General features: G+C 36.0%; 1 protein-coding gene across 1 annotated transcript in view; it reads left to right on the forward strand.

The window, feature by feature from the left end:
* PIGK (phosphatidylinositol glycan anchor biosynthesis class K) overlaps nucleotides 1–22,685 on the forward strand; it is a 130,042-nt gene that overhangs the window by 37,098 nt on the left and 70,259 nt on the right. The window contains exons 4-8 of the mRNA XM_001168438.7: nucleotides 12,925–13,060; nucleotides 15,489–15,600; nucleotides 18,382–18,478; nucleotides 20,619–20,736; nucleotides 20,925–21,035. Of these exons, the coding sequence (XP_001168438.1) occupies nucleotides 12,925–13,060; nucleotides 15,489–15,600; nucleotides 18,382–18,478; nucleotides 20,619–20,736; nucleotides 20,925–21,035 (574 nt within the window). The remainder of the gene's footprint in view (nucleotides 1–12,924; nucleotides 13,061–15,488; nucleotides 15,601–18,381; nucleotides 18,479–20,618; nucleotides 20,737–20,924; nucleotides 21,036–22,685) is intronic.

Below are 22,685 nucleotides of genomic sequence, written 5' to 3' on the forward strand. Positions count from 1 at the left end.
TAGCCTCCAATACTACATCTTTCTCCCCTGCTGGATGCTTCCTGCCCTTGCACAATCTAATCAAGTTGACACTCAGTTGTAACCATCACAGGAGTGCTCAATAAATGTTAGCTATTATCTTCGTTATATTCAACCACATGTAACTTTAAATATATGAGCCTATAGCTAGCTAGCTCTACCCTCATGTAATTTGTCTCTGTGATAACATGTCTGCTTACTGATGAGTCTGTCAGTAATTGTCTGCAGTGCAATTTTTTCAGTTTTTATTTCTGATAATATGAGTACAGAATACCTGGAATCATGTATCGAAGAATGCTAATTGTTCAACATTTGGCAAATTGAAAGTAATTCAGAAAATCTTGATGGTCAAGCATCTGTGGTTAGCAGATTTATTACGATGAATTTCACAGTGCATTGGTGGCTAGAGTTATTAACTTGAAGATTCCTCAAGACATGGGAAGGGAGGAGGAAGAAAAACCAAAAGGTAATTTACCCTGGCATTAAGCTACTGATTAGCTTGACTTGTTGAATTTGCTTGGCCTAATTACATTGCTGTAGAACCAGTAATCTACAGAGTATCCTTAATAATTTGTGTCAGGGGGAAAAGCAACACCTATGAGGCAGAAACCCAGAAATTTAAGAGGGCATCAGAGATTCCTGTGACCCTCATATTTCCTGCTGTGTTAATTTCAGTTACTATTCTAGCTTGGGATGATGCTTTTCTGGAAGATAAGCCTGAAGATCTTAGCTCTAGTAGCTAAACAATGCTCTAAGGTAGTATGTGATTAGGCATGGCTGTGGAAAACATTATATATTATTATGTATAACATTTTTAAGCGAACAGTTTAAAAACATTTTAACCAATACAATTTATTTAAATTTCATTCCGTGAAAATTTTTTATTAAGGTAATACCAGTTTATTACAAACGAAAAGTTGTGTTTTTTGAAATTTCACACTCTAATGGTCCAGGACTGTGAAAGATTGTTCAACTATTTGAAATATGTATATATTTTTTACCTACCGGTCACTAGTTCCTAATTGGGCTGCAGAGGAATTTCAGGGAGGCAGGTAAAGAATGGCCTAGCAGCCCTGATGAAGGGCTTACCTGGTTTTTCAGTGTTTGGGCAACATAATAATGGGAAATTATTTTAGGCTATTTTTCCCTTCATATATGTTTATCAGATTGGGCTTCCTGACTACTTTTTTTGAGAATTTTTAAAATTTCACTTTTATATTGATGATGATCTTAAAAATATCTATATAGGCATGATCCAGATATTCTGTTTAGATGAAGTAACCAAAAAGTGGTAAGGGAAGAAAATATTAGCAGTTTTCTTTGTTTTTATCTAGGAAAGAAGAAAGAAATTATGCTTCTGTGAAAGGAAAATAAATCTTGGGGCCCCAAAATCACTTAAGCTAAAGGGAAAAGTCAAGCTGGGAACTGCTTAGGGCAAACCTGCCTCCCATTCTATTCAAAGTCACCCCTCTGCTTGCTGAGATAAATCTATATCTGATTGCCTCCTTTGGAAAGGCTAATCAGAAACTCAGAAGAATGCAACCATTTGTCTCTTATCTACCTATGACCTGGAAGCCCCCCCAACCCCCACCCACTTCTAGTTGTCCTGCCTTTCCTGACCCACGGAACCAATGTTGATCTTACACATGTTGATTGACGTCTTATGTTTCCCTAAAATATATAAAAACCAACTTGTGCTCTAACCACCTTAGGTACATGTTGGTAGGACCTCCTGAGGCTGTGTCCTGGGCACGTGTCCTTAACTTTGGCAAAATAAACTTCCTAAACTGACTGAGACCTGTCTCATATTTTGGGGGTTCACACTTCACTAGTATTTATTGTATATACTTAAAGTAGTAAATATGTATGACTTATAAATAAGTAGATGTATATGTATGTGCCCTCCCATTTTTTTAACTAATTAATAGGAATGCATGATTTTGAAAATGTGGAATCTATTTACATAAATAACTACTGTGTAACTACACTTGCTATACAATTCCAGTGCCCACTTTTTCTTTTGGCTTTGTGTTGAGAGAAGGTCATATTACATATGCTGCGTTTTGTGAAATAGGTTTTGCAGGGGCTTGAAAAGAATAAAGTGTGAGTTGAATCATCACGCATGGTAGAATAGGCTTGCCAAACTATAAAAACAACATATTCTTGTATCTATTGGGGATATTTTGGGAATTTTATCATTTTAATAAGATACAAAAACTTGTTACTGTTATTTATAGGAATGCAGTAGTATGTCTTTAGAGTAGCTTTTTTTTTGAGTCTTGATTTCAGCAGTGATTGACTTGATGCTTATTCAGTGCAGATTTAAATAACTGCTGTGATGCTGACCTGGTATTCAAGTGAAAAAGACACTTTCAGTTATCAAATGAGACCTTATGATAAATGGCATTCAAAGAATGTTTATTGGCAAAAGCTTATGTAAATATAATATCTGATTGTTCTGAACAGTAAACAGAACCTGGAAATTATGAATTACGTAGTGTACAACATACTTTTATGAACAGACATTATCTATATCATCAAATTATGTTTATAGTGTATTAAAAGAAAAACTTCAGCCAAATTAAATTTAAAGGAGTTTAATTGAGCAATGAGCGATTCATGAATCAGGCAGCCCCCAGAATCACAGTAGATTCTGAGAGACTCCAGTGCAGCCATGTGGTGGAAGAATATTTATAGAGAAAAAAAAGGGAAAGGAAGTACAGAAATTGGAAATGGGAACAGGAACAACTGGATTGGTTACAGCTCAGCGTTTGCCTTATTTGAACACAGTTTGAGCACTCAGCAGTATAAGAGTGAAGTATGGCTCCTGGGATTGGTCAAGACTCAGCTATTGTTACAGGAGCATACTCCTAAATTAGGTTTTCAGTGTTGTCTACCTATTAAGTTAGGTTGCAGTTTGTCCACAAGGACTCAAATGTAGCAGAGTCCTTCTCAGACCACATTTAGTTCACTTTACCAATTCCCCCCTTTTGGTTATTTTCTCAATTTTGAGAGATTGACCAAAACTTTAATCATTAATGTCACTGTCACTATCATAAATGTACTTATTTGGTCTTGAAACCCACTGGGAAACAGTAGAACAGTGAGTTTTGCAAGGGTAGGACCAAGGACTGAGTAGAGGGTACCTCCTGATGTTGGAACGTCTTGTTAACAGGAGGAAAACAAACCTGGTCTGTTCTAGGATTTGTGTGTTTCCTTAAAGTCTTAGTTTTATTGTCCCATTTAGCACAAGCAGCTCCATTTTTTGTGGTCTGTTGGGGCCTAGCGCATGATCTCAGTCCAAAACAGTGGCCACCCATAACTTTTTAAAAAATTTCCCCTTTTTAGTCAGGTTCTCACTTAGGTGAGAGTGTGACCAAAACTTACGGCATTAGTGCCACTCTCAGTTACCATCATTTTGGGTTTCTGGTCTCAGCATGTCAGTCATAGATTACGGTGTCCTCATGGTCACACATTTCTTTCAGCTCTTGTCATTCCAGTTGAAGAGAGACCATTTGACATTTTAGAGATGGCTGACTTGTAAACATTTAAAACCTTTGAGAAAATATAGCGCACCAAGGAGACTATTATTATGACTATCAGGAGGACAATATGAAGAGTTTGGAATATGCTCCTTACCCAGGGTCCCCATAAACCAAATCACCTAAAATCAAATAGATTAAAGAATGAGCTAGATAAAGAGTCTACTCACTTAACTAAGCAGTCTCTCCGTTAATGCCCTAAAACTGAATCTCTATAATCTACGTTTGATGTATTTCTCCTAGACCACAAATGCCAGCAGCTGCAGAGATACTTTTCTGTGTAGCCAATTGTGTTATTTAGCATACCTTTCATAAGAGAATTTAAAGTCTGTTGTGTAACTATACATATTACAGTAGAATCTGCTGTAGAGCCTATCATTAAGGATACACTTCTAATCATTGCCGTTTTTACTCCAAACCATGGAAAAAGGACCTAACAAATGATGCCCTTCTAGAAGTATGAAGGCCTCCTGGCAATGTTCTCTTTAACCTGTGATGTGGGTTAAGAGGAATGAACCAATGGTCTGTTTCTGACTGATTATGAGGCAATGTATATACCATTAAAGTTTATCATGTACATTGGGCCTTCATTTTTTATCTGTCAAGGCATAAGGTTATCTGTATATAAGACTGGCTGCAAAATCCTTCATAAATAAAAGTATACCCAAAGTGCACACAAGAGACCCCCTTTTTATTTCTATTGTTCATAGAGGCATAAACAAGGAAAAAACATTCAAAGATAAGAGTGTCATGATAGTAGAGAAGTCTTGATTCGTGATCTTGGGAAAAGCTGTCATCTTGGGAAAAGATGCCATCTTCTTCTGGGGAGAAACTTTCCTGGTTAGCTTTACCTTAAGGGTCCAAATGGGTGTACAGTTCTAAGAGTGTGGAGGAATCTTTCCCAGTTGTGAGATTATGAACCCAAAGTTCAAGGTTCCAAAGTTTTGTTGCAGTGTGGATGGTGTGGGCAGTGTTTCTCTGATGTTTTCAGAAGATCCAGTCTTTGGGTTCTAGACAGAAGGGTGCCGAGACCAGTTCAGTCGGGGAGATCCTAACTCAGCGGCGCTAGAGGAATTAAAGGCACACACACAGAAATATAGAGGTGTGGAGTGGGAAATCAGGGGTCTCACAGCCTTCAGAGCTGAGAGCCTCGAACAGAGATTTACCCACATATTTATTGAGAGCAAGGAGTGATAAGCATTGTTTTTATAGATTATAGATTAACTAAAAGTATTCCTTACAGGAAACAAAGGGATGGGCCGAAGTAAAGGGATGGGCTCTGGCTAGTTATCTGCAGCAGGAGCATGTCCTTAAGGCACAGATTGCTCATGCTATTGTTTGTGGTTTAAGAATGCCTTTAAGCAGCTTTCTGCCCTGGGTGGGCCTGGTGTTCCTTGCCCTCATTCTGGTAAACCCACAACCTTCCAGTGTGGGCATCATGGCCATCTCAAGACATGTCACAATGCTGCAGAGATTTTGTTTATGGCCAGTTTTGGGGCCAGTTTATGGCAGATTTGGGGGCCTATTCCCAACAGAAGGGATTGACTGTCCTCAGTGAACCATAAAAAGCTTTCTTTACCTGGTGAAAATACACTGTAGCATAATAGTCTACATTATAACGTCAGCCCACTTGGATGGGAGAGCTTTTATACAACCAGAAAACATGCATTGAAAATGACAATTGAATGAAATCCCTTTATAAAATGTTTAAGTGGCCCAACCATCTGGTTACCGTCAGGTAACCAAATGTAGCTGAAGCTTTGATTGTTTTCCCATGAATATGGGTTTGACAAACCAAATATTGGTTATAAACTATTTTAGCAATTTGTAAGTTACCACACCAATATTTAATTTGAATTATTTTCTCTTTTCCATGATGTTTTGGAATGCATAACTTTTAATAACAAAAACTTTAAGGACTCAGGAAGGACAAGGTGGCTGTTCTGGTTCTCCAAGAGTCCATGCTTGACATTGGACTTATGTCATCTTGAATGCCAGTTGTTTTTTCCAATTTAGGTATATAGCACTGATAACTAACTGATGGGTTATCATAGGTAATTTGACTTATGTTATCAGGAACCTGTATTCAAGAGTGCTTTTCAGGTTCTTTCCATCCTTTCATGAACCTCCTAAAAGACACCATATTCTAGGATTTTGTGTGCTTGTCAAGTTTTGAGAAACTGCAGCAGCATTAAGCAATTAACTGGAAGTGACTTTAAATAGTCATAGTTAAAAACACAGCTGACAAGGACAATTTCTGTGGTCTATAATAACATAATAACCATAATTATGATTGATAGCATTACTTAGACATATTAGAATTTTAGAAATCCCATGCAATATTGGAACATATTGATGACATACACTAAAATATAACCTAAAGAAGGTTAAGCATTATTTTTTATTTTTACAGTGCTTCCCAAATAACATGTCAAATAATCCTGTTTACCTGTCTTTTGGATTCTTCAGGGGCCCTCTGTAGCATCCCAAAGTTAGAGGTCAGAAAAGATCATTTTGAAGCTGAAATTTGATTTTAGGAAGCCTATCAAACATGTTAGAGGTTTAAACACTTGATATGAAATAGAATTACTGGTCACCATAGTCATTCATTTAGCCAAAATGATGAAGAATTTCTAAAAAGGCAAAAACCTTTTACTCATTGATAGAGGGGAGACTTAGCTTTCCAAACCATCTGTCTTTTGTCTTTCCCTTCTTTTTTTCCTAGTTTATTCAAAAGGCAAACAAAAATTTTTTATTATCCTTTAATATTACATGAAAATCTTGTTCAGGGAGAGCCAAATTTCACCCTTTCATAAGTCTACTATTAATGTCAACCCCCATTTTTAATAAAACTTTATAGAAAAATTTATCAATCTTAATCAGTTTGGCCATAAGGTGAGATTCTTACAAACCTTTTATAACTCTTTAGAATTTTTGTTAAAGAGCAGATCAGTGCTCTAAGAAAAACCTATTGTGCTTTTTTTTAAATGTTCACTTTATGTAAAAACTGAATAATACCCCTTTAACTGTAGCCAATATGTTTACACACAGAATCTCTTTTACAATTAATTTTTACAAACCTTCCACAACTTGCTCAACATTTAGCTTTGTCTTATCTAATTTAAAACAATCTGTTAACCCTCTACACTAGGCAAAAATTTACATTCTCATGCTTTCTTATAATTTTTTTTTACCAAAAACAAATTTTACTTTCCTTATACACCTTGCATGTAAAACTGTTATTTCAGTAGTCTCAATTACATGTTATAATAGTAACTCTTAGCAATGTTTACCTTTGGTGCATAAATTTCCTTTCATGAATCCTTTCATGACTTACACAGACCACCTACGTCATGCTTGGACTTTCTGACTTGTCCTAAGCATCCCTGTTTTTAACCAACCAGTTATTTTACTTCAGGACAAGAATTTACCATACAGGATCCTTTCTTATATAAAATCTCTTTTCTTTATAACCTTCTTTGCATAGCTAGAGGACGTGGCTGATTCCACATTTCCCCAGGCCTTATCTAGAATCTATCATTTCCAAGATAGGTAAATTGAACAATTTTCAAAAGTCAAAGCAGTTTATGACCTTAAAGCATTTAGCAAACCTAATACCTGACCTGCCTGATTAAGAACAAATGTCTTTATTTTACCAAAAATCTTTAAAATTTTTTATTTCCCAAAGATTACTAAAGTTATGTGAACTAAAAAGCTTTATGGTTTCTTCTTTCAAATATTTGATTTAAGCTCCTATTCTTCTTCAAGCCAATTAATTAGAGCTCTTTTATAGAAACATCACACACAGAACGCATACATAGCTATACAGATAGACAGACAGAAGAAGATCCAGTAGTTGTAAGATTTTTTATTTGCCAGTTTTTACGGTTTTTAATTGGATTACTGGCTTTAGAGTGGAGTCCTTGGAGGAACAGGGCCAGGAACATGCAGTTTCTACAGATTAATATAATAAGCAGGCACAGCTGGAAGGAAAAATAGATCTCAGAAATTAAGGGTCTCATTCTCATTTTTATATCAGATCCTGGATCCCATAAAGGGGGAATCAGCCAAGCTCCCATGGGTGTCTTATCTCTTAGTGGTGGGTGGGGACATTTCCATAACTTCTAGGTGGCCAAGAGCATGCTTTCTCTGATCCAAATGTGCAGAGCTGAGTATCTCCCCATAACTGCCATTAGCTATCCCTAAAAGTATATTTCCTACCTGGTTATTACACACCAAAGCTGTCTTGTGATGCAAAGTCATTTCCGATACTCCCCAAAGTCAGAAACATCAGATAAAGCAATACAAAACAGAACAGAGTCTTAGATTTTGAGAGGGATCTATCCACTTTTAATTCCTAAGGTTTCTTGAGGAAAACAGAGGTTTTTCCCAAAACACGGTGTGTGGTGCCTCCTCTGCTTTTCCCAAGGAGTCCCAGGCTGTTAGAGCTTGAATATCCACTTTTAATTAAGCTGACTTTTAACTCTAGCCTTCTTTATAAAAGTCCTTTTAAATTTCTTACTACCCCACTTTAGCCAGGCCAAACAGCCAATATTTCTCGCTCAGAGAAAGAAAAATGTAATACAGTTTATGGAGGGGAAGAGAATCAACAGATGGTAAGTGTCATACAGATATCAAACCAGAAAGGACTCGTTCCCTAAGCCAGGAATTGAACTCAGGCCACCATTGTAAAAAGGCAAGGCCTTAGCTACTGAGCTATATTGGATAGCTTCCATTGCTCTTCCTAGAAGTCTAGAGCAGTCAATTTTGAGTTTGCAAAGGCTTTTAACTGCTCAAGATAATTTTCGGAGCTAGCTATGACATGAACCCCAAAATTCCTTTTCCCTGGAAGGCGGAGACTAAGAGAAAGTACAACCACATGGTTACACAGTTAAGCTCCCAAGGACAAAACAAGATGGAGACCTCAGGCAGTTTTTTTGTTTGGTTCAGGGAACTGCAGCAACGTTTGTTATTGACCAGCTTGCTGGGCCGTCTTTAATAGTGAGCTTGTGGGGTCCTAAGCCTATGTTATATTCCTAAAGTACTCTTTATAACAGAACCATACAGAAAGACAAGGACACCAAATTCGCTACAGCTTAAGAATAGCCTCAGAATCCTTTTTTTGCATTAATTAAAACTTTACAGAGGAGCTAAACAGTGATTTTTACCATTCATTTAACCAGTTTGCACAGAGAGAGGCCAGAAGTCTGGTAAGAAATTCTTGCCCTTTTGCTGGCTTGTCAGGTTTCTGGGTTCCCCTTCCCTGAGTAGCCTCAGTGACCCTGCTTACCACACCATAGTTCTGGGGGCCAAACTGCATCACAAAGGAAAATAATGGAACCACAGGCAAAATTATCTCAATTTTGCAAGTTGCTGCCCAACCAGTTGTATGGGGGACCCGAATTCTAATATTTTCCATTCTGGCCAGAGTAAAATATGTGTGCTTTAAATAAAAATATTGAAATCTTTTTAGAAGTTTCTGCATATCAGTAGGCATCTGTAGATGAGACTAATTTGGGAGCCTCATTGTTTTAAATGCATTTCACTGCGTTGTTCATTTGGAATGTTCTATTGTAAGTTATCTTTAGTAAGATCTCGCCATTTCTGTAAGACTTCACTGCTTCTGGGGCCTAACACTTATTTATGCATGTATAAGCCAGAAGGAACTCAGTTCTTCAGAAATTAAGAATCTCATTTTTACCAAAAATATTGGCTTTGCTCTTGGGTTCCCTTGATTAACTTAGCCAATGATTTCTTTTTCTACCTAAGTGCACGAGAAAAATGAAACAAAGAGGTAGAACACAAAAATCCCTGCAAATTTATTATTATTATTTTTTTTTTCTGAGGCGGAGTCTCGCTCTGTCGCCCAGGCTGGAGTGCAGTGGCGTGATCTCGGCTCATTGCAATCTCCGCCTCCCAGGTTCATGCCATTCTCTTTCCTCAGCCTCCTGAGTAGCTGGGAGTACAGGCACCTGCCATCACGCCCGGCTAATTTTTTTGTATTTTTTGTAGAGACGGGGTTTCACCGTGTTAGCCAGGATGGTCTCAATCTCCTGACCTCGTGATCCGCCCTCCTCCGCCTCCCAACATGCTGGCATTACAGGTGTGAGCCACCACCCCTGGCCCCTGCGAATTTTTAAAAGCCAAATTTTATAGCCCCTGCAATATTACCACTTACTACCAGTTTCTTTCTGACCCATTCAGATGTAAGAAGCCTCTAACTGGATTCAAGCCAGTTAATTACTGGATCAAATTTGATCCTGCACCCAGGTCAGTTGCTGTCAATTCACTAATTGGCAAGCCCCCAGAATCACAGCAGATTCAGAGAGACTCCAATGCAGCCACATGGCGGAAGAAGATTAGAGACAAAAAAAGCGAAGTGAGGTACAGAAATTGGAAGTGAGATACAGAAACAACTGGATTGGTTACAGGTTGGCATTTTACTTATCTGAACACAGTTTGAGCACTTGGCAGTATATGGGTGGTTGAAGTATGGCTGCTGGGATTGGCCAAGACTCAGTCATTGTTACAGGTGCATACTCCCAAATTGGGTTTTCAATCTTGTCTACCTATTAAGTTAGGTTGTGGTTTGTCCACAAGGACTCAAATATGGAAGTATGGAGTCCTTATCAGGCCGTTTTAGTTTGCTTAAACAATTAAGGATGTCAAAATAAAAAAAATAAAAAAAAAAAAAATTAAATGTAGAACCAGACTTGAAGCTCTTCTGTTAAACACAGCAGCAGGCATTTAGTTTTTGGAAAATAATGTCATCTTCAATGAGATTAATGTTTTTAGAGTATTATTAGTTTGCTAGTTTTGTTAGAATTTAATTTATAATTTTCTCTTGATTTCATAGTTTTGTAAGAACTATAAGCCTACGTAGTTTGTTTGCATTTATATGCTTAAGTACTGTTATATAAATAATTTAACACTTGGATCAAGTGAGAATTATTTTTTTCTCTAGAAAAGAGTTCTGTAGATTTCTTAAGTTTTAGAAACAGTGAATTAGAATATGTGGTTGGACTTCAAAACGTTTGAAATCCATTCTGTTTCCCAACTTCTCTTTTTCCGTATTATTCCAAGTACAGTGTTTTATAATATATTGATTATGTTAACAGGTCATAGTACTTATATTGAGGCTTAAAATTATCTCTAAGAGAAATGTTGATTACATTTATGATTTTAAGTTGAAGTTAGTACTTCTTTCTGATTGATATTGACATTATATAGCTATTGAATAATTATTTAGTTTCATAGAGTGAAATTAACCCTAAACAGAAAACATAGCCTAAAGAAATATTCTTTTTTTTTTTTTTTTTTTTGAGGTGGAGTCTTGCTCTGTTGCCCAGGCTGGAGTGCAGTGACGCGATGTCGGCTCACTGCAAGCTCCGCCTCCTGGGTTCATGCCATTCTCCTGCCTCAGCCTCTGGAGTAGCTGGGACTACAGGCGCCCGCCACCATGCCCGGCTAATTTTTTTGTATTTTTAGTAGAGACAGGGTTTCACTGTGTTAACCAGGATGGTCTCGATCTCCTGACCTCGTGATCCGCCCACCTCAGCCTCCCAAAGTGCTGGGATTACAGGCGTGAGCCACTGTGCCCGGCCAGAAATATTCATTTTTATATTGACATTTGGAGGTCAATTCAGTCTTGTTTAACAAAGGAATATATGATTGATATTTATTTAATGTAAATTAATGATCTCAAGTTTTAAAAAAGAGAAGATGTATTTTCTGTTTTAAGAGGAATGACTCACTATTCTGTGAAAATGAATCAGTAACAGCTGAAGATCTGATCTTTGAACGTGACAGGGTTGGAACACTTTCAAAGTAGAAATCTAGCCAATTTTCAAGAAAAATAATGTTTCAGTTTTGAACTTTAATGTATTTGGAACATATGTAGCAGAACATTTTCTTCTTGCTGTCTCCTGCCAAACTAATTACGTATGCCACATTAATTTTTCCCTTATGCTTGGGAAACTCAAGATATGGTAGAATGGAGAATTTCCTGATTGTTACTCGCCAGTTTTAATGGTAGAGTGAAGATGAGAAGTATCAAAGAGAGATTTTATTTCCTTCTAAAGAAATTATATGCAAAAATTAAAACATTTCATTCACTTAAAATTATTTACTGAGTACATACTGTATGTCAGGCCCTAGTATGTAGTATGAGTGATACAGTGGTGAACAGGACAGATATAGCCCCTGCCCTCAGAGAGCTTATATTCTAATGGGGGTGGTGGTGATAGGAGATGATGGGGATTTCAGATTCATAGATGTCCTGAAGAAAATAAAACACACAATAAGATAGAGTACCATAGCTAAGGCTGGAATTATATGAAGATCTGGGAGGAGTGAAGTCTAAATTTGGTCAGTAGCCACTTAAGTGGGAAAGGCTTCGCATATTCTAAGAACAGAAAGGCCAGTGTGGAGGTACCATAGAGAATGTGGGTGGTAGAGGCTGAAGTTGGAGAGACAGAGACCAGATTATATGAACCTTTTAGATGATGTAAGGAGTTGCAGTTTCTCTCTAAATGCAATGGGGATGCATGGAACTGCAGGTGAACAAAAAATAAAAATAAAAGAAGATATAATGGGGAGTCCTTGGAAACTTTTAAGTGGGAACATTTAATAATTTGACTTATTTAAGGAAGATCACTCTGGGGGCTATTAGGAGAATGAACTGAAAGAGGGTGAGAGTAGAAGCAGGATGCCAGGTAGGGAGCTATTCCAGCATCTAGCCAGAAGATGGTGGTTGCTGGTGTTAGGGAAATGGAGTGGATTTGTGGATCTTGTGAGGAGTGATTGGCTTGGAGGTGTGCTCTTGTGCTAAACTGATTGTACTTGCTGATCAGTTGCATGTTTTTATACTCAAGCATTTGGGATTCTGAAAGTTAAATTCTTTGGGACATCATAGTTTAATGTGGACTCTGTAAGTCTTGAGAATGTAAAATTTTACTAAAAAATATTTTTGATGCTTAAGGAAGACAGTTTCTTTAGCTTCCCTTTGCTATGTGGCATAAAGTATACATTGTTCGGAAAAACATTGTAACTTGAAATTCTGTTCATAAGTTTATGCCAGATTGCGCCAATTTCTCTACTTTAAAATGTATAGCACACAAGGATATGAAAAAAATAATTAAAGTGCCTTCATAACTTTATGCCAGATTGCACTAATTTCTCTACTTTAAAATATATAGTACACAAGGATATGAAAAAAATAATTAAAGTGCCTTCAACTATGTAGTTGAAAATTTTTTTTTAAGGAGGAGAAAAATGAACACAATAGCTACATGATATAAATAAATTTGTGTTTAACTTTTTCCTTTTATCTAAATTATATATTTACTGGATTTTTTTTTCCTAGTCACATTGTCCTAATGCTTGCAGATGATATGGCCTGTAATCCTAGAAATCCCAAACCAGCTACAGTGTTTAGTCACAAGAATATGGAACTAAATGTGTATGGAGATGATGTGGAAGTGGATTATAGAAGTTATGAGGTAAATTCTTTAATCTAGCCACATTTTTAAAATGGCATTGTTACTTTTAAGCTCTAAAACAATGGCAGAATAAAATTGTCTTATTATTTTTCTTTAAACTTAATTGTCACTGAAGCCTTGATGTAACTTCTCTGAAGTTCATATTAAGGCAATGATATATAAGTAAAATATTAAAACATGAACATTTTATGTTTTTATCTAGGACAGAAAAACTTTATATTGGCTTCAATGTTAGAGTATTATAGTGAGGTTTCCTGTGTCAACTTTCTTTTACAGTAAATATATTTTATAGTAAACGTGTATTTTTCATATTTGACCTAAAATTCCAAGTTTATTAGTTTTAGTAATTGTATTAATTGTGGAAAAACTATAGTGACTATAGTTTCAATATACTTCCAGTGTTTTTTATGAATATGTGATAAGAAATAAAAATGTAAATATAAAAAATGGTATTATACTGTATTTTCTCCCTTTGAAACTTCATTTTAAATATAAAAGATTGTGAATACGCTTAATATTTGAAGTCTTCTTTTATGAAGTCTTCTTAGATAATCCTTCCCCTTTTACCAAGCCTACCAAAAGTAAGACACAATTTCCTATGTGTTCCTAGACCACTTTTGAAGCAATTTTAAAAGCATATCTATCTCCTCCTAGACTGTAAGCTAAGAGGGCCTGTGTCTCATGTATCATATAGCTGGCAAGTACCTAGAGCCTGGTGTTAGGCACTCAAAAATGTTGGCTCATTGAATTAAATATGTATGTTTAACCTTTTACTTGTTTATTTAGTCATATTTTAGGAAAATATAGGCCAAACATTTTCCTTCCTTGTTGGCCAACAAGAATTCCTGTTAAAACAATTAGCATTTTGCTGTCTTGCAGGAAAAATGTAAATCAAACAGTTTACACACACACAAATGTGTATACATACAATTTATACACTCATGTTCTAGGAAATAGTTGAACAAGGAAACTGGATAGATTTTCTACTTTTTAAATGTAGATATGCATAATATATGACTCAGCTGTTGGCTTTAAATCAGTGTTTTACTCTCTATAACTTTAAATATGCCTTCAAAGAATCCCAGAGGGATAGAAATTCTAGATTGGGAAAATCTCGTTTAAAGTGTTATGAATTTTTTACATGTTAAAGATACCACTAACAAAATCTGAGCAACAAAGTGCATTCAAAAACTAAAGATACGTAATTTTGGGGAAATATATATGGAACTTTTTTTTTTCTTTTTCAACCTTTATTTTAAATTCAGGGGATATATGTGCAGGTTTGTTACAAAGGTATATTGTGTGATGCTGAGGTTTGGGGTATGATTGAGCCTGTCACCCAGGTAGTGAACATGGAACTATTTTATTTCATGGTTAATCTGTAATTGACTAAGTAGTTGTACAGATTAGCTGCAATAATGTAGTTGAATTTATTTAAAAATTCTTATATTTTGTATCTTCCCACAGAATTGCCTATGCAGAGGGATTAATAATTTTTATTTTTTATTTTGCTAGAGCTGGAGTCTTGCTCTGTCACCCAGGTAGGAGTATAGTGGCCATGTCATAGCTCACTGTAGCCTTGAACTCCTGGGCTCAAGTGATCCTCCTGCCTCAGCCTCCTGAGTAGCAGGGACTACAGGTGTGCACCACCTTGCCTGGCTAATTTATTTTATTTTTCCAGAGATGAGGGTCTTACTAGGTTGTCCAGGCTGTTTTTGAACACTTGGCCTCAGGTGATCCTCCTGCCTCAGCCTCCTGAGAAGTTGGAATTACAGGTGTGAGCCATCATGCCCAGCCAGATAAATAATTTTGCAGCTTTTTAGTAGTTTTTAAAGGCAGCACTTCACATAGCATTTAAAGTTTTAAATTCAGAACTTATTTTTCTCCAAGGTAGTTTTACTTTGCTTGTTTTTGTTTTTGTTTTTTTCTAAGAGACATAGTCTTGCTCTCTTGCCCAGGCTGGAGTGCAGTGGTGAACTCCTGGGCTCAAATGAGCCTTCTGCCTCAGCCTTCTGAGTAACTAGAACTACAGGAGCATGTTACCATACCTGGCTATTTTAAACATTTTTTGTGTGTGTGCGTAGAAATGGGGTCTCACTATGTTGCTTAGGCTGATCTTGAACTCCTGCCCACAAGCAGTCCTCTTGCCCTGCCTCACAAAGTGCTGAGTTTATAGGCATGAGCCACCATGGCCTGCCTTCTTTGTTAGTTTTCAGTACTTTTAAAAATAGTAACAAAGTTACTTGGAGGTATATGTTTAAATGAATATATTTTAATTGAGTTATATAATTTTTGGGTGTTTTATTTTCAGTTGATGCTGAGTAATATATGGAGAAAGAACAATGAACATTTTTGAAAGTAAAAAATAATTTGTCAAGATTTCCCAGGTTTTATCTCATCTGATTTTTCTTGTTTTTTTCCCCCTTAGGTAACTGTGGAGAATTTTTTACGGGTATTAACTGGGAGGATCCCACCTAGTACTCCTCGGTCAAAACGTCTTCTTTCTGATGACAGAAGCAATATTCTAATTTATATGACAGGTAATTTCATAATTTCGAGTTTTTATAGTAGAATATATTGAAACTCTTTGAAAAGAAAGGCAAATGGAAAGAAATTTAAACACGTGAAATGATTTTTGGTTAACATGGTTTCTCATGTAGTTATATTTTCCATGATGTAGAACTATTTGAGATGATATCTGAAAACAGTATAACATTTTGTGCTGTTCCTGATTTTCTTATCTCTATATTTTTTTACTATTGACTTGGTAAACTTAGCACCTTTTGCTTGGTATCCTGCTATAGCATCCTTCAGTTTTGTTCTCCTGGTAATCATCCTGTGAAAGTGTCTAATAGAAATTGCAAATCTGTCCCTCTTCTGCTTAAAACTTTATAATGGTTTTCCATCTCAAATTTTGCTGTACATGAAGATTACCAACTGTAGATACTTAGGCCTTATTTTAGAATTCTTACTTAGTTTTCATCTGGGCTGGGATTCATGAAATTGCATTGTGGATATACTCCTCAGATATGAGATACAGTAGTCTTTTGATTATACTTTGAGGAATATTGGAGATAAAGTGTACCATAATATAATATAGTTATCATATGTATTACACATAATAATATATGTAATGATTTAGCTGTATTATTTAGTTTGTCTTAGTTCTTAATACTTTTTCTAATTCTCTTCCAAGCTTGAATGTTCTGTCCTTCAAACATTTGTTTAAGCTCTTGCATTTGCTTATGACGTCTTTTCAGTCCACTTTGCCTGCTTGATTATTCCATATGGTTTTAGTTTTAGCTCAGGAGTCACTTCCTTCCATGACTTCCTTTCTAAGTCTAGGGTGACTGATGTTTCCAATTACCTGGGACAGTTGTAGTTTACACCTGTTGTCCCAGTGTTATTATTAATAGTTTCTGCTTTCTCCTTCAGAATAGGTATGAATAACACAGCTTACATTTTTCTTATCTAAAGATATTTCTCTTCTCCTTGGCTGGTCTGGACTTTCCTCTGTGCATGCCCATGTTAATTTTTAGTTTCTTCCATAGCATTTAACTTACCATTACTTTATTGTTTGGATATCTGTTACCTTCACTGTATTTTGAATTCCAAGATGTTATTGATTATATATTTCTTGCTTTTTTTTTTTTATCACCAGTTGCCTGTCTTGTAGTAGTATTCGGTAAATATGGATGTTAATCAAAAGATGTTCTATAAATTTTTTGGAGGGCATTCCATTCAACTGATGATAAAGCAGGTGCAGAATGATTCTTAGATATCACATGTCAAGATAGTTAATGACCCCTACTTAGTGGCTTTTTTCTATCGTGTTGCATTTATTAATAACTTTCAAGACTTAATTTATAAACTTTAAAAATTAACTCAATAGAGTTAATGAAGCCAGGAAAAATTGTATTTTACTTTATCTGAAAATTACAAGGAATTTTCAAGCTTTTATGGCAAACAAGATGAAGTGCAGTTTTTTGTAGCTTAGCTTTATTTGATGTACTAAACTAAAGGATTTATTATTATTATTTTTTGTTTGTTTCCTGATTCTGTTATCCTAACTCTTTCAGGATAACTGCAGGCTTGGAACAAATTCCAGTAGTTGAAGATAGGATTTGATAAACTATGGCCTGTGAACTGGCTGCCTGTTTTGGAAGTTTTGTTGAAACACAGTTGCATCCATTTGGTTTACACGGTTTCTGTGACTGCTTCCATACTACCACAGCAGAGTTCAGTAGTTGTGCTACAGACAATATGGCTCACAAGCCAAAAATATTTACTACCTGATCTTTTGTAGAAGGTTGCCAGGGTCTGTAAGAGAATAAAAACGTTGATAATTATGATAATATGATAATAATATTTATGGAGGCATAGTATACATCAGGCAGTATTCTAAGTCATTGTGGCTATTAACTCATTTCATTCTCACAGCAGTGCATTGACTTAGGTGCCGATATTCAAGGTTGCTGTATGTGGTTGTGTGGGTTGTATAGTGCACCCAAGAATCTGGCCAGGGGGTTAAGTGGGAACTGAAATCTAGTATGTGCTTACACTTACTAAGCGATCTGCCCTACCACAGGGTTGTATTCTAATGGAAGGGAGGGATACTTTTTTCTCCCACAAAGGCATAGTCAACTAACCACTTGGAAGCCCGCAGGGCTGCATGTATCCAAGAGGAAGGTGGGGAGACTAGTTTTTTTTTTTTTTCTACTTTCATGCCCAGTTGAAAGTACCTTTTAAAAACCTGTGCAAAGCAACTGTATAAGTAAGCTAATGATAGTGTTGCAGATACATTTCTCACTTTATGGCTGAGGAAACTGAAGCATAGAAATATTAAATTATTTTCCTAAACTAACATGGCATAGCTACCATTTGAATCCAGGCAACCTGCCTCTAGATTGCATACAGATAGCACAATCTTCTGCTCCACCTCTTGTAGTAAAAATGTGGGACTAGCTAATGTCTTCAGCTTCTTTCTCATCAAAAATGTTTGCCTGGTATTTGAAACATTTTTGTGAATGGAAACTCATTTCTGATAAATAATGGAGCCAGTGGAAGAGCATAAATATAGGTTTCTGTAATTGAATATTAGAAACCCTATTAAAGATATTATATCTGCTATTTTATATAGTCTATCATTCTCTTTTTAATTGGCATAGTAGAAAATTCAATTTGTTTGTTTTCATGGTATACATTTTAGAGTATAAAATAACAAGTGATGTCAAAATGTAATGAATGAAGTAAATGTATATATCTAGATATATGCAGTTTGCATTAAAAAATCTATTGATCTTTTTTACTCTTTATACAAGGACATGGTGGAAATGGTTTCTTAAAATTTCAAGATTCTGAAGAAATTACCAACATAGAACTTGCGGATGCTTTTGAACAAATGTGGCAGAAAAGACGGTAATTAGCAAATTACTTCTTTTCATAAGCTATATTCATACCTAATTTTCACATGGTTCGTAGGTTTGTAATTTTTATTTTTTAAGATTTTTAACTTATTTTGACAATTTCTTTGACTCTTTTAAATTTACATTTGTTATTTCCTCTGAACTGGGTTGTTTTTAAAAGAAAAACTGAGAGTTATTCTATGACATGAAATAGTTAACCTTTTAAGATTCCATCTCTTGTTATTTAGCATCTTTTTTAGAGGAAATAAGTGTCCCTCCAACCAAGTTAGCTATTATTATGGAGATTATGAACATCTGTTTATTTTTCAACTTGTACCTATTCTTTCTAGCTCGTTCTTTGGCCCCTAATGTGATAGACATATTTCTTCTATGGAAAAAAAAATCGCTGAAATTATGATTAGCATAAAATTTGTAACAACTCACATTAAGGATGATTGTTAGTAACCCTTGCTAAGCATCTCTTTAGCTGGAAGCTGTCATGCATATGACTGTAAGTGAAAAAACTTTTAACTTGATTACTTTCAATAAACACTTATAGGCTATCTTCCGTTCCTATGGCAGAAAGTGGAATATGATGCTTATTCTGCCTTCAAAGTGTTTACAATCTAATGGAAAAGAGAAATATGTATACAATGATGCTACAAAATAAATACTGTAATGTTAAAATAAAAGCATAAGCAATGTGTGGAAGTGTTGAAGAGGAAGCTTTTACTAGGCACTGATTATGTCTTATTCATAGCTTACAGTTATAGAATGCATACTGGGGGCTGCATGCTATATTTTACATCTATTGTTTCATTTAATTTTGCAACTCTATGGGGTAGATACTATTATTATTCCCTTTTTACAAGTGAGTGAACTGAGGCACAGAAAGATTAAATAACTTGCGGAACTTTACACAGCTAGTAGTAACTTGCCAAACTTGACACAGCTAGGATTCATGCCCAAATGGTTCAGTCCTAGAGCTTGCTCTCTTGTTTGCTCCACAACCTCTCCTAACTTTGGGTGTTTCTAATGCATAGGGGCCTCCACATATTTTGCCACAGAACAAATGTGTCATATTAATTGTGTCTCCTGTCACTTTCTTCGATGATACTGTGTGTGGTTCAAGATTCAATGCTTTGTTTTCTAGGTTCCATGTTAGCTGTTTACCTAGACCCAGTGTCTGAGAAAAACTTCCCAGAAAATATGTCTCCTCTCTACTTTAACTTTTGCCAGCTAGCCAGCTTATTGTGCAATGGATACCTGATTATATTATTCTTTCATTAAAACAACAACAAAAACAAAAACCTTTCATGGTTTCTCCAAACTTATAGGATAAGATCCAGACTTCATATGGTATCCTTTACAAATTGAACCTATTCTACCTTTTTGAAACCAATTTCCCTCCATTCTCCCAAATTTACTTTAAATCCTAGCTACACAGATCTGTTCCCAAGCACTTATACTTTTTTACAGTATGTGCTTTTCTCTCTGCTGGAATGTCATCTTCTTTTCTCTGTAAAACAAAATAACATCCTTCATTGTCCATATTGGGCATCACCTTTCTCCGATCTGCTTTTCTTTGCAGTTCTCCTTAGTCCTTTCTCAGTGTTCATTCAACACTTTGATTTTGTTAGACTCTAGGCTATATGAGGGCAGGGACTATTGTATCTCCAGCATAATATCAGGCACATTGTAGGCACTCAATATATATTTATAGTACTCATCACGTTCCAATGTAGTTGTATGTTTGTCTGTGTTCCACTTAGAGTTTATGCTCTTTGAGTATAGTTACTAAGTCATACTTCTTTTTCTGAACCTAGCTCAATGTCTACGACAGCATGGGTGCCAAATAAGTGCTTGTTGAATGGAATATTCATTTAGATTCTGAATTATATGGCATAGACAAGGAAGAGGGAAAAGAGCTGGGGCAGCCACCTTGGGCACAGTAAGACTCGCTGTGGTTTCCTTGGACAAATTTATACCTTTAACTTTTCTGAGGTCAAATTTCTGTTGGGAATTCTGCTGAAAACTTTTAGCTAATGAAATGACTAAGATATGATTTAAACATCTTACGAAAGTATTGTAGAAATATTAGTGTATGATTTACAGCATGATCCTTGTCAAAGATGTTATCATTTTTCTTTCAGCTACAATGAGCTACTGTTTATTATTGATACTTGCCAAGGAGCATCCATGTATGAGCGATTTTATTCTCCTAACATAATGGCTCTAGCTAGTAGTCAAGTGGGAGAAGATTCACTCTCGGTATGTGCATTTTCCCCATTTGTAAACTGTGTCTTTGGAATGTGCAGCTATTTCTGAAACCAATTAAATGCTTAATGAATGTATCTGTTCTTTCTTAGACTAATACATTAGAAGGAAATTTTGGTTACATTTAAAACATTTTGTTATAATGATACTGTTAGAAATACTTTTTTTCCCCCTTTTCATAGCATCAACCTGATCCTGCAATTGGAGTCCATCTTATGGATAGATACACATTTTATGTCTTGGAATTTTTGGAAGAAATTAACCCAGCTAGCCAAACTAATATGAATGACCTTGTAAGTATTCACTTGATTTGATTATAGCACATAGGTATGCTAACCTTAATGTGAAAAGAAGTGTATTATTCCCTGCACTCCTAGAGGATCTTGTTTTATGTGTTGAATTATAGCTTTTAAAACTATTTGATATCTACCTTTTACCTGTATATTAGTATTTCTCTGTCTCTCTACAAGAGGCCTGATGTTTTCCTTTATTTACTCATTTTCTTTTCCTTACCAGAAATGTACTTTTTTTAGATTCAACTTTTGAAATTCTACATATTCTTCAGGGGCCACCTCAGATTGTATCTCCTTCAGGAAGTCTCCCCGAATTCTTCCCTGTGGGAATTTCTTGTTTTTTTTCAGAGCCTCCATAGACCTTTATTTCTCCTTGGTAACATTTACCACAGTCTTTTATTGACCTTACTAATTGAATGTAAGTCTTTCTCACTGAATGGGAAACTCTTGGAAAAGAGAGACGTTTTCTTACATATTTTTGTGGGCCCTACAATTTATAATATAGTCATTTGACAAGGCTTGTTGAATTTAATTTAGATTTTTTCCTGAATTTTTTTGTGCTGATTCTTTTCATTAAATCTACTTTGAAGTTGCTGTTGAAAGTAGGCATAACAAAAAGCTTGAAACAACAATTCTAGACTGGATAATTTACTATGTGTCAATGACTTTCATTCTTTTCTCCATTAATTTATAGTCTGTTTATTCTTTCATAAATGTTTCTTGAGTGTTTGCTAAGTGCCAAGCACAGGCTGTTCCTAATGAAAGAGGCAGATGCCGTTCCTGCTTTCATGGGACTTAGAATGAAGGCGAGACTGAGTAGACAGGGCTCTGTCCTCTAGCACTTCAGCCAAGCAGCTTTGCATTGATCACTTTAATTATATATAAATCTTTTAGGTAAATTCTCAGATTCTGAAGCCCACTGCTATAGGCTGTGAAATTTGATAGAACTACTGTATTAGTTCATTTTCATACTGCTATGAAGAAATACCTGGGCCTGGGTAATTTATAAAGAAAAAGAAGATTAATGGACTTACAGTTTCACATGGCTGAGGAGGCTTCATAATCATGGCAGAAGGTGAAGGAGGAGCAAAGGCACATCTTACGTGGTGGCAGGCAAGAGAGCGTGTGCAGGGGAATTGCACTTTATACAACCATCAGATCTCATGAGAACTCACTATCATGAGAATAGCATGAGAGTAACTGCCCCGCATGATTAAATTACCTCCTACCGAGTCCCTACCATGACATGTGGGAATTATGGGAGCTACAATTCAAGATGAGATTTGAGTGAGGACACAGCCAAATTATATCATTCTGCCTCTGGCCCCTCCCAGAGCTCCTATTCTCGTATTTCAAAACCAATCGTGCCTTCCCAACAGTCCCCCAAAGTCTTAACTCATTTCGTCATTAACTCAAAGTCCACAGTCCAAAGTCTCATCTGAGACAAGACAAGTCCCTTCTGCCTGTGAGCCTGCAAAATCAAAAGCAAGTTAGTTACTTCCTAGATACAATGAGGGTACAGGCATTGGGTAAATACACCTGTTCCACTTGGGAGAAATTGGCCAAAACGAAGGCACTACAGGCCCCATGTAGAAATCCAGTAGGGCAGTCATTAAACCTTAAAGTTCCAAAATGATCTCCTTTGACTCC

Source organism: Pan troglodytes, chromosome 1 (genome assembly GCF_028858775.2).
Source record: "Pan troglodytes isolate AG18354 chromosome 1, NHGRI_mPanTro3-v2.0_pri, whole genome shotgun sequence".
In the NCBI taxonomy this organism is placed as follows: Eukaryota; Metazoa; Chordata; class Mammalia; order Primates; family Hominidae; genus Pan; species Pan troglodytes.